General features: G+C 46.6%; 1 protein-coding gene across 2 annotated transcripts in view; it reads left to right on the forward strand.

Annotated features, from left to right (window-relative positions):
- Bcl7c (BAF chromatin remodeling complex subunit BCL7C) overlaps positions 1 to 12,173 on the forward strand; it is a 46,281-nt gene extending 34,108 nt beyond the window's left edge. For both annotated transcript variants that reach the window (XM_027404532.2, XM_027404533.2), the window contains exon 6: positions 6,864 to 12,173. In XM_027404532.2, coding sequence (XP_027260333.1) covers positions 6,864 to 7,061 — 198 coding nt within the window. In that variant the 3' untranslated portion in view covers positions 7,062 to 12,173. The remainder of the gene's footprint in view (positions 1 to 6,863) is intronic.
- The last annotated feature ends 214 nt before the right edge of the window (positions 12,174 to 12,387 follow it).

A 12,387-nucleotide genomic window follows, 5' to 3' on the forward strand; every position in this document is an offset into this window, starting at 1 on the left:
CTCTTGCTGCTTACTGAACTGCGACAAGCTAGGCTCCCAAATGCCCACCTATTTATTTATTAGCTTGTTTGTTTTTATGAGCATTGCTGTTTTGCTTTCATGTATGCCTAGGGGAGGGTGTTGAGTTGCCTGGAGCTGGAGTCACAGACAGTTGGGAGCTGCCATGTGGGTGCTTGGAATTCCAGGTCCTCTGGAAGAGTAGTGAGTGCTCTTAACCGCTGAGCCATCTCTCTAGCCTGAACAGTGCACACCTTTAATCCCAGTGCTCCAGAGACAGGCAGGAGGATATCTGTGAGTTCCAGGACAGCCTGGTCTAGAGTGACCCTGTCTCAAAAACAAAACAAAACAAACACATAACACAAATAAACTGTAAGACCCTCAGAAAGCTGAGGCTTCCAGAATCTTAGCCCAGGACGGCGGCCACCCCAAACACAGAATGGAGGCGAAAGCTTGATGCAAACTGCATGAGGCTTTATTGTAGTTTAACGAACTAACCCCATGTTAGCTCGGGTCTTTCACCCACCCGCCATGGCGGATGGCGAGAAAAGACGGCTCCTAAGGTCTCCCCAAAGATCTTATAGGGCAGCGTAAGGGGAGTGTCTAGGGGTACGCACAGGCTTACGCACAGGCTCATGATTGGTGTGCCTCCAGGCTTGGAGGGCTTGCCCTGTGTTGATTGGTCAACTGGTTGTTATGGCTCATAGGCCCTCCCAGGGTGGTTGCTATGCTCTCTACGTCATTGTCGTGCGCTTGTCCGTAAAGCACACCCAGGGTCGTAAAGCATAGCGCCACCAGCTAACTTCTGATTGGTTCCTTGTCACAAGACAGGCATCTGACCTCTAAGTGACTAAGGTTCCTTGTCACGAGACAGGCATCTGACCTCTACGTGACCAAGGCAGGTTTATGGCAAGCACGTGTTCGGCTGTTATGGCTGCCAAAAGGAAGCTGGTTCCTTCATTCCCCCATTTTCTTTTTTGTAAATTCCAATCATGGAATTGCTGTCTCTCTAGCATCCCCATCAGGGAGTGATAGATATTGGCATCCCCATGCAAGGGAGTTCCTTTTGACTTAGCATTTTAACCAGGGAAAATGGACGGCGAAATTCTTTTCCAAACTGCTTCCTGCTGACTTTGGGACGAAGTTAGGGACCCCAGAAGGTTGAAATGCTAGTCAAAAGCAAAAAGGAATTTAGGCAATGGGGAATTATCAGGGGCTTCTGGTTAGCAGACACTGTTGCAGAGACAGGGGGTGTCCATATCAGCTGAACTGGTTCACATCCACAGCAAGTCCAGGGCTCGCAGTCTACTTAGAACAGCCTGTAGTCAGCAACTGATACTCAGATGTCTGCCAGAAGCAGAAACCTGTTTAAGACATATTTAAACTAGGAACAGAGGTTAAAGCTTATTTACTGAAGCCCACAGTGTAGAAAAAGCAGATATTTGGATATCTGTTTAAACAGCAGGAACATACTTAGCAAAAACTACAGATTTGGGCTATAAGCATGTACATTTTTCTTCTGTCCAGAGAGCCAGGTATGGATTGGACAGAGGTGCCTTTGGCCTGATGAAAAGCCCTTTAAGTTTGTACTTAGATGACAACCAAAATAAACTTAAAAACCTTGAGCTTGTGCCTGAACAGTAGATAGTCATTATTTTATCAGCTAACACACTTACTAGTCTATAGTGGATCTGACTGCCTGATGCTGTCAAGCTGACAACCAGTAATATTTCAGAGATCTGAGAAGGGTATACTTTATCCAAATCTACTAAAAAGTGACAGAAGCCAGTCAGAAGCAAGTCCATATACAGTTAGCCAAACCCAAGTTTCTCCATTACCGCTGGAGGCAGGTGTCTCAAAGACCAGCAATCCTCGCCAGGCCTATACTGTGAGAGTTTTTTTCTCTCTGTGGAAGACGGACATGGAAAAGACTGACCTTGTTTTGTCTAGGCAAAGGGGTGCAATCAATTTTCCAGTGTCCAGCAGCTTTGTCCACAGTCTCGGCCAGGTTCTGGCAGGCGGCAGGTATCACATCTGAGCATCTCTCTCACTGGTCCAGGTGCAGGAACTGAGGTTTATGTGTGTACAAAAGTGCACTGTGTTGTCTGTGTGTGTATGTTTATGTGTGTACAAAAGTGCACGTGTGTTTTCTGTGTACAGGCACAGAGAGCAGAAGGGACTCCTTCACTTTCTGTCCATTCCTTTGAGGCAGCCTGTCTCCCTATACGTGGTGCTTGTGTTTTCTTGGCTAGGTGGGACCAGAGAGCCAGCCTGCTTCCTGCCCGATCAGAGCTGGGATCGGAGCGGTGCTGGGTGCTTGTTAATGGGGGCAGGGATCTGAACTCCTATCTTCAAGCTTATGCAATGAGTGCTCTTACCTCTGGAGCTATCTCTCTAGCCCAGGCTGGTTGGTTTTTGGAACAGTGTTGTTCTGTTGCCTAAACTGGCATCCAAGTCCTGGGCTCAGGGAAGATTCTTCTGCTTCATGTTCTCTTGCTGTGGATAAGACACCAGGACCAAGGCCCTTATAGAAGAAAGTGTTTATTGAGTTTACAGTTCTACCGGGTTGGGGTCCATAATAGTGGAGCGAAGCATGGCAGCAGGGGCAGGAAGCTGAGGGCTCACATGTTTAACCTCAACCTCAAAACAGAGCAAACCAGAAACTCTCAAAGCCTATCCCCAGTGGCAAGGCCACACCTCCCAAACCTACCAAAACAGTGCTTGCCCCCCCCCGGGACCAAGTATTCAAATGCCTTAGACCGTGGGGAACATCATCCTTCCAAGAAAACTGTTTTTAAGTGACTATCTTACTAAGTGAGAATCTTTTTTTCTTTTTAATTTATATGTCCTTTGAAAATTGCATTCTCTGGTCTTCAAGTTTCTGAAGAAAATGTTCTTAACTTCTGAGCCACATCTCTAGCCTCAGTTGTTTGGTTTTTGAGACAGGGTCTTGCCATGTTGCTTAAGCTGGCATGTAAGTCCTAGGCTCAAGGGAATCCTCCTGTCTCATGCAAATATACAATGTATATCAATCATAAGCCATACCCACCCACCACCAACTGCCTCCAGCTCCTCCTAATGCCCCACCCATCACCCTCCAACTTCATGTCCTCATTTTGTTTTGTTATTAATAACCCTGAGCCCAATTAGTGCTGCCCACATTCACATGGGTGTGAACAACCTACTGGCAGCCATGTCCCCAGAGGAGAATGAATCTCTCTCCCTTAACAGCCATAAACTGCCAATAGCTCATCCACCAAGGGGTGGGGCCTTGGGGCCACATCCCCAGCCATGCTGGAATGTGATTGGTTTGATCTTGTGCAGGTTAACTACAGCCACTTCGAGTCTAGAGGCCAGCGTCTAATAGCTCTTCCTCTATCCGAGAGCTCTTACATTTTTTTTTTTTTTTTTACCCCCTTTCCACAGTGGTTCTTGAGGTTTGGATGGAAACTGAATATAGATGACTTACTTATTCTCAGCCAAGTGCTCACACAGTTACTTATGCTCTCTTGACCAGCTATGTGTCTCTGCACTAACCATTACCTACTACTATAAAAAGAAACTTCTATGAACAAAGTTAAGAGCAAGAGAGCAACAGAAACATATATAGGTATAAACATAAATATTTACAACGTGGTTTGTATGATATAACCAGAAGTCCACTTAACGAATCATCCCCAGAGCCTATGATCTCCCAAGTAGTGGGCTTTTGACCAGTATGAAACCCGTTTTGTAGAGCAGGCCTAACATCCAATCAGAAAGTGCCTAGTTAGCGCTGGAGCCATGGCGTCAGTGGGCACACACTGCTAGGCAGGTTGGTATTGTAGGGTTCGGGCCTGGTGTTTACCCCTCAGCAGCCTGCACAGCGCCTTTTGGCCAATGTAAGCTGGGCAGCAGGGAGAGGACCCTCTGCTCCTCAGTGTTACCTGACGTAGAAATTTGATGCCAGGATTTAAAATGGGACTTGAATTACATATTCCAAATTCCTTCATGGTGGCTCCTAGATAGTGGCTTTGTCTCCTCAGGGGACAGAAGTCTTTGGGTAGGGGAACATCTTCAGAATGCTGCTTCCAACATGAAGGCATCTCTCCTGCCCCACACCTTGAGAGACCTCTCTGCTGAGGACACCTTAGGTACAGGCAGGCACCAAAGAAGAAAATATGGAGGAAAACCCAGCACAGAACAGAGAGAAAGTCTGTTGTGTCTCTAGAGACCTTAGCCAGCTCCTCAGTTGGTGTGCCCGGATCTACAATGTTTTGTTATTTTGAAACAGGGTCTCACTCTGTGGTCTTGACTGGTCCAGAACCACCGGTGCTGAGATTAAAGGTGTGTGTTACCACGCCTAGCGTATTTTGTATGATTTTTTTTCAAAAAGATTTATCTATGTGTATTAATGTTTTGTCTGAATATATAACGTGTGCACCATGTTCATGCCTGATGCACACAGACACCAGAAAAGCAGATGTGCTGCTGGAACTGGAGTTACAGACTGCTGTGAGCTGCCATGTGGGTGCAGTTGAACCCCAGGTCCTCTGCAGAGCAACAAGTGCTCTAAACTCCCTATTTTGTATGTTTTTTAAAAATGTTTTGTGAGACTGGAGAGTTGACTCAGTGGCTAAGAGTCCTGCTCTACAAGAAAAAAAGCCTATAATCCAGGTCTAAGGAATCCTACCCCTCCTCTGGTCTCCACAGGCACTAACACATACACGGCACACACACACACACACACACACACACACACACACACACACACACACACAAATACACACGAAAACTATTTTACAAGCTTTAGAAACTGGGCGTGGTTTAATTCTAGAAGGCAGAAGCAAGATCTATGAGTTTCAGACTAGCCTTTTGTTTTGTTTTGTTTTTTGTTTTTCAAGACAGGGTTTCTCTGTGGCTTTGGAGCCTGTCCTGGAACTAGCTCTTGTAGACCAGGCTGGTCTCGAACTCACAGAGATCCGCCTGCCTCTGCTTCTCAAGTGCTGGGATTAAAGGCGTGTGCCACCACCACCCGGCAGGCTAGCCATTTTGTAACTAGGGGTGGTAGTATGTGCTCCTCATTCCAGCACTTGAGAGATGGAGGCCAGAGGATCAGGAGTTCAAGGCCATCCTTAGCTACATGGTAAATTATGGTCAGACTGAAATATATGAGGCCCTATCTTAAAAGTTTTTTCAAACACACAAAATAGATATAGCAGATGGAACACTGTGAACTTAACACTGGACTTTACTACTAAGTGATTCATAGCCACTAAATATTATCTCTTCTCATCATTATTATTATAATTTGAAAAGATTTTTTTAATTTATAATTTTTTTTGAGTCAGGGTCTCTATGTAGCTCTGGCTGTTCTATAGCTCACTATTGTAGATGAGGCTGGTCTCAAACTCACAGAGATCCTCTTGTCTCTGCCTCCTGAGTGCTGAGATCAAAGGCATGCACCACCACAAGGATTTTTGTTGTTTTTCCAGACAGGGTTTCTCTGTGGCTTTGGAGCCTATCCTGGCACTCGCTCTGTAGACCAGGCTGGCCTCGAACTCACAGAGATCCTCCCGCCTCTGCCTCCCGAGTGCTGGGATTAAAGGTGTGCGCCACCACGGCCCAGCTATGACTGTTCTTTTAGGATTTGGATCTCAGTAATCTTTTTAAAAGCTTCCCAAGTTGTTACAGCTTGGACAGTGACATCATTTAATGAACACCTTTATCTTTGAGTCACCGCACCAGACATCCTTGAACTGCTTCTGCTTGCTGGTGTCAGAAGACGCTGCAGACACATCGTTGTGTTTCCTGTCTCAAAGAACTGAAACAACCCTCTAAAGATGCCTGCAGACTTAGGATAGATACTGTCTGTCTATCCTAAGTGTTGTAGAGGGCCAAGAACAGGGCATCCAGTGCTGCCAATGGAGAACATTTTAAGGCCTTCCTGAAGATCTGTGGACTCACCTTCCACACCGTTGCCACCCCTATTCCCTCCGTCTCAGCTGAGCAAGCTGAGACTGCACAAATGTATGCAGCTGCCCAGGTTTCAGCTAAGGGGGTGCGGGACTAAGTCAAGCCCACCAAGAGTGTCTGATCCCAGAGACAGCTCCTTTAGTCTCTAACCAGGTTATGCTTCAGCTTCTGTCTTCTGTCAGGTGCAGAACTTAGGGTTAGTGGGTAGGATGATTGCCTGACAAGTTTGATGGATCACATAAATGACTTGGACAAGCATGTTTGTCCCCAAGATGGTTGAGCCTGTTAAGGTGCCTGCCACCAAAACTGAGTCTGCGTTTGATCCCTGGGTCCATGTGGTGGGAGGAGACAACCATTATTTCACACATGTGCCTCTACTCCCTTCCATGCACATGAAACAAATAAATGTAATTTTTTGTTATTGTGTTTTGCTTTATTTTTTGAGACAGGGTCTCTCAGTGTAGCCCTAGCTGTTCTGGAACTCACTGTCCAGATCAGACTGGCCTTGAACTCACAGAGATCTATTTGCCTCTACCTTCCAAGTAATGGGATTGCAGGTTTGCACAACCACACCTGGCTCTTCTTCTTCTTCTTTTTTTAAGCCAGATTGGTAGTACAAATTTGTAATATCAGTGCTGAGAAGGTGGAGACAGGTAGAACTATGGGTCTTACTGATCAGCCAGTCTGTGAGATCCAGGTTCAGCAAGAGATCCTGTTTCAAAGAATAAGATGTAGGGTGATTGAGGAGGACACCCAATCTGTACACACACAAAGAAACCTGTACACACACGCAGAACCTAGCTCTTTGCAATATTATCCCACAGTCTCTCTGTTAGGACTCCTATCATCCTCCTGACTTTGTGTGGGGTAAGGAGAAGAGCAACTACCCATATTTTCTTTTCTTGTTGCAGGATTCTGGAGTGAGAATGACAAGGAGAGCCCTCCAAGAGAAAGCCTTGAAAACAGAGCCCCTCAGGAGGCTTCTTCCCAGGAGAGGCCTCCGGACGAATGCTCGGTCTACTTCCACGGTGCCAGACACCAGAGCTCTGGGAGGTGGGAACAAGGCCCAGAGGGCACCCAGGACGATACCACAAGGGAAGGGGAGGTGAGCGGGCCCCTCCCACTAGGTGAGGCCCTTAGGTCTTCTTTAGTGACCCAAGATTCAGTCACCTACTTGCACCAGTTAAGGGTAGAGAGAGCTTTGGAGCTGGATGCCTGCTGTGTGGACTTCGAGGTAGGCAATCAGCCCTCCACTTGGCCCTAACCCTAAATCATGGATCCATCTTGCTTGCTGTGGGTCCAAAACTTTGGAGCTTGGGGCAGGTCACAGACAAGGAGTGTCTGAGGACGCTGCTAGATGATGCCCAGAAACAACCTGAATATACAAAAGAGTAGACGCAGGGCCAACTCGGCCACCTTTTCATGCACCAGGGCAGCCATCCACCAAAGGGCCAGGCATGGCCCCCAGGGTGGCTCCTTCAGCCTCTGGAACCATGGAATCTACTCTGGTGAGCAGCAAGCAGTGTCTGAAGCATTGGGCAACAGGTGCTAGGTGCTACCTTGCGGAGTCTGCGAAAGGTGTCAAAATTCATGCTTGTGTAGAGATACCACTCCAACAAGCACCTGGCAGATTCCTCTCCCTCCACGGGCCTTTGAACGTTAGGCCTGCCAAATAATCTGTGGCTCAAGAAAGCATACGCCAACCTTGCCTGTCAATCGAGAGGCACACATGGTCTAGTGACCTTTTGGACCAGGCCAACACCTCCTGCTGTAGGACCCAAGTCCAGAAATGGATGGAGACTTGTGGTCCAGCTCTGAGCCTGCCAAATCTACCTGGAAACTACCCATTTTGAGGAACCCATGGCAAAGGAGCCATTTGTGTGATTCCAAGGGCTTTCATCAACCTCTTGCTCCTGACTTAACAACGTATTGGGCCCACTGTGCCAGGAAATAATGTCTCCCACTTAATGAGGGCTTACTCTACTACATATTGCAATTTGTGGGAATTATTTAATACAATATTCTAGTGTCATAGATCCTGTTACTTTTACATTTTACAGATAGGGAAACTAAATAGCCCAGATGTTTACGAGCTTGCCCTAAGTCACACACCCTGCCTGTGGCAGAACCAGCATTCTGACTGCTGCCTGCCTGACTCCACAGTCCCTGCTGGAACACCACTTCTTGTGCTGGGCATGCTGGTGGGGCTAAAGCTGTGACTTTGTTAAGGCACTCACTTAAGGAGCATCCTTTTTGCTCAGTGGAAAATTATATAGGACTTTAAATTTTTTTATCAATTTTTATTTATTTATTGTCTTACTACACAGCCTTTGCTGGCCTGGAACTCACTAGACCAGGCGGGTCTTGAACTCACAGAGATCTACCTGCCTCTGCCTCCTGACTGCTGGGATTAAAGGTGCGTGACACCATGCCCAGCTCAGGACATTTTTTTTTAATAGTAAAATGAGCAGATGCCCTTTGGGAGGAAAGCAAACTTTGTGTCCATAATGGAGGTGATGTAGAAATTCTGTGGTAAGGCCAATGATCCCAGTTCAGCCCTTGGGTCCCTGGGTGACCTCTCTAGAGTGTCACAGATCCAGGAAGACCATCCCAGGCCTAGTTCCTGGTGGAAGCTTCCCAGGAGCCAGGGAAAGTGGCCAGTGCTATCAAACTGAATGACGGGGGCTTCAAGTAACAAAGGGTTATTAGTTAAGACTTCTGAATTTCCACTGGGGCAGAAGTTTTCAAATTTCCATCAGATACTAATTTTTAGGATTTGTAAATGAAAAATAGGAATTCTAGGGAGATTCAGAAAATCATACTTTGTATTTTTCATAACTCTCTATACTTCAGAAACTAAGAACTCACAGTTAGTAGTAGTTTAAAAGAACTTGCTGGATGGTGGTGGTGCACACCTTTAATTCCCACAAAGGGAGGCAGAGGCAGGTGGATCTCTGTGAGGCTACACAGAGAAACCCTGTCTCAAAAAACAACAACAAAAAAGAGCTTTAAGCCTTAAATAGTCAAAAGGTAGAAACTGCCAGTGTGTGTCACTGGATAGTATTTGAATAACAAAATGTTTACAGATCCAATTAGATTTAAGTACCCCACAATCATGAGTTGAAATTGCTGATATAAAAACTTAGTTATAAATATATAATTTCTCAGAACATTCATGTTTATCTTTTTTGTGCCAATCACTCAACAGGAGGAGGGACACCAATTCATTTTTAATGAATGTCAGGGACTACAGAAGAGTGGACTGGGCTATAACAACTCCCTTCTAGTTACTGGGTCCCAAATTCCAAGGATAGCTACCTTAACCTCACGGGTTAAGGTTTCGAGTTCCTGCTCTTTGACCCGACATGGTGGTTCCTTCTAGCCAGGACTCCTCGGTGCTGTTGAGCATTGGTTATTAAAGGACAGCTGGTTACAGCATGTTCCCTATTTCCCCAGTTTGTTTACTGATTGGTTTTGAGATTAAAACAAAACAAAAAAGCAAAACCCCCAGGTTTCCCAGTAAATGTCAACAAGGAATTCAGAATAGAAACACTCCCACAGGCTGAGCATCTACGAAGCCCAAGACTTCGAAGCTTCACGGAGTCAGAGCATCCTAGCTCTGCCAGGCCCTGGCTGGGAGACCCTGGCTGATGCATTTACCTCCTTGAGCTTCAATTTAGTGAGCAAAATCCTATCTAGGAGGTAATAGTCTTGCTTCATAAGGGAATATTGCAGAAAGGTTACCAGCATGGCTTTGGAGTCGGGCAGGCTGCAGTTCAAATCCTGGCTTCATGACTTCCTACCTCTCTGATTTGGGGCAAGTTCTAAGCACTGGATTTTTCTCTTCTGTAAAATGGGAACACGTGATCTATTTCACAAGGCTGTGGTAAGTTTAAGTGAGATTACATATTGAGCTGTTTAACTCAGAGCAAGGTACACTGTTCATGCTTGATCCATGTGGGCCAGTATAGTTGTTACCCACTGTGTCTACCTCACAGGGCCAGTTGTGAGGAGGAAGGGTGGAGAGGAGCACTGCGGGCGCTTTCTAAGCCGTGAGGTGATACTAACTCACAGTGTTTTCTCTGGAGATGGGGATATAGGAAATTACTGTCAGACATCAATACAATGGCCAAGGAGAGGGACTGGTATGCTTCTGGCCATTGTGTCGCCAGGCCGAAGGGGCGGTGCCACTATGTGCAGCTGGAGAACAGGGTGCCCCACACCTCAGGTGAGGTTACTGCAGTCAGGTGGGGAAATCCAGTGCATATGACTTAGACCCTTGGGAACAGGGAGAAAACAGGCTCCGTTTTAAGAAGGATAATGTTGTGGGGCTGAGGAAGAGCATTTGCCTAGAATGAGCGAGGGCCACGGATTTCATATCTAGCACCTCAGGAAGAAACAAACAAAGAAAAAACCCTCTTCTTGGTTAAAGGTTTGGGATAAAGAATAGTGTTCGATGTATGTGTTCACACTGTGTTTTTAAATAAGACTCAAATCTCAGAAAGGACCTGTGAAAAGGTGGTGAGAGGTGTCGAGTGCAATTTAGGGAATGTTTCCATGGGCTGGGAGCCATGCACCCTCCTCCCAGGAGCACACACTTTATTCTTCAAATGCAGTTTAGAGGGCCCTCCAAAGATGTCACAGGCTCCTGGTAATAGCCTCACAAACTCAACCCTCAGATCAGAGATGGGTGTCTGGGAACGTGAGGTCCAGTGGCCCCCCCCACACAGGTTCTATCAGGACAGGGTCCAAGCCTTTCACCTCCACCCACCAGCATCACATCGCTGGTCCTGAACCAGGATGTGCCTACGTGCCCTCCCTCTTGGCCTCAGCAGCAATTCTTGCTCTTGACCTCATGCCTCCACCTCCAGACTCCGCTTCCTTGTTCACCACTTAAGTCAGGGGACTCCAGGTGCCATCCTTAGACTTTCTTTAACCCAGGTGAGGCAGCTCTCATTCTAACCAGACTGCCTCCCTGAGCACCACCCTTCTCAGCTCACTCAGTGGCAATCCTTCAGTGAATCTCTTGTAGGTTTCCATTCCTCACCACGGCCCTTCAGTTTCAAACTGATGTGGGAAGTGGGCAGTCCAGGGTCCTCAGAGTCAGCGCCTCTTGACTAAACTCTTGGGGCTGAAGGCCAGCTGCAGGGCATGTTTTTTGAGAGCTGCCAACAGGTTGGAGATGAACTTAGAGAGTGGGACTCACCTTCTCATCAGCCAGCTGGTTACCCAGTGCCCAGTGCTGTGCCAGATTCAGTAGCTGGTACAGGACATACATTTGTGAACAGAACAGACCCCGCCCCAGCCTTGGCTTCAGGAAGCTTCCGGGCAACTGCAGAGAGGCTAGACACTAGTCCTCCCTGAGTACCAACTCTTCGTCTGGCATGGTGGCACACACCTATGATGCCAGCCCTTTGGGAAATGGAGGCAGGAGGTTCAGGTTACCTTTGGTTACTTACCAAGTTAGAGGCCAACCTGGGCTACATAAAACCCCGTCTCAAAAACAATCGCACACTATAAACCGTGACAAATAAGAAGAAAAGTTCAGAGTGCTGTGAAAGAGAGTAGTAAATAAGTGTGGGGTGTGTTAAGACAACGACAATACGGGCCCTCAGTATGGAGAAGAGAATTCTATGTAAAGGCAATAATAGACCCTCAAAGGGGAGAAAACGCTTACTGTGTTGAAAATGCCGTCAATGTGGCTGGACTGAGCCTGCTGGCTGCTGGGTGGGGATGGTGTCATAGACCATGCAGACCATTTGGGTGTTTAACTTTTGGTTTGGAAACAATTTCAAAATTGCAGGAAAGTTATAAGAGTGGTACAGAATACATGTGCGTGCTGTGACCGCAAACTCCCCGCTGTAACCATTCTGTTCCACTTGGTGTGTCCCGGTGTCTACCTGCGATGTACACTCACACCTTGTAGTCTGAACTCTGAGGATAAATTGCATACACCATGTGTGTTTACACTTAAAATACAGTGGTTATTTCCTTCAGTAATGCCTCGTTCACTGAACATAGCACTGATGAGACGCAGTCGCTCAAGCCCTACTTGTTTGTCATTGGTCGTCACCCTGGTCACCTTTATTAGGTTCTTCCCTTTAGGACAAAATCGAGTCTACGAATGATGTGGAGCATACGTTGTGGTTTCCTGCTTGTATCTTTTAATGTGGCATAGATTTTCTTTCCTCTTTGTTTGAATAGACAATTTCTCCTTTTGGGTCTGTCTGCTGTTTCTTTGTTTTCATGTATGTGCTACGCAGTCCTGGTTAGAAGAATGTGTAACTGACCATTCTTCCTTAGTGTTGCAATGAAGGCAGGCACACAGTGTCTATCTGTTTCTCTGATGACATTCAAAAAAGTTGTTTTCAGGCAGTGTTTCTCTATGTCGCCCTGGATGTCCTTGGGCTGCTTATATAGACTTAAAACTAATCT

This window comes from Cricetulus griseus, chromosome 3 (assembly GCF_003668045.3).
Source record: "Cricetulus griseus strain 17A/GY chromosome 3, alternate assembly CriGri-PICRH-1.0, whole genome shotgun sequence".
NCBI classification, from domain to species: Eukaryota; Metazoa; Chordata; class Mammalia; order Rodentia; family Cricetidae; genus Cricetulus; species Cricetulus griseus.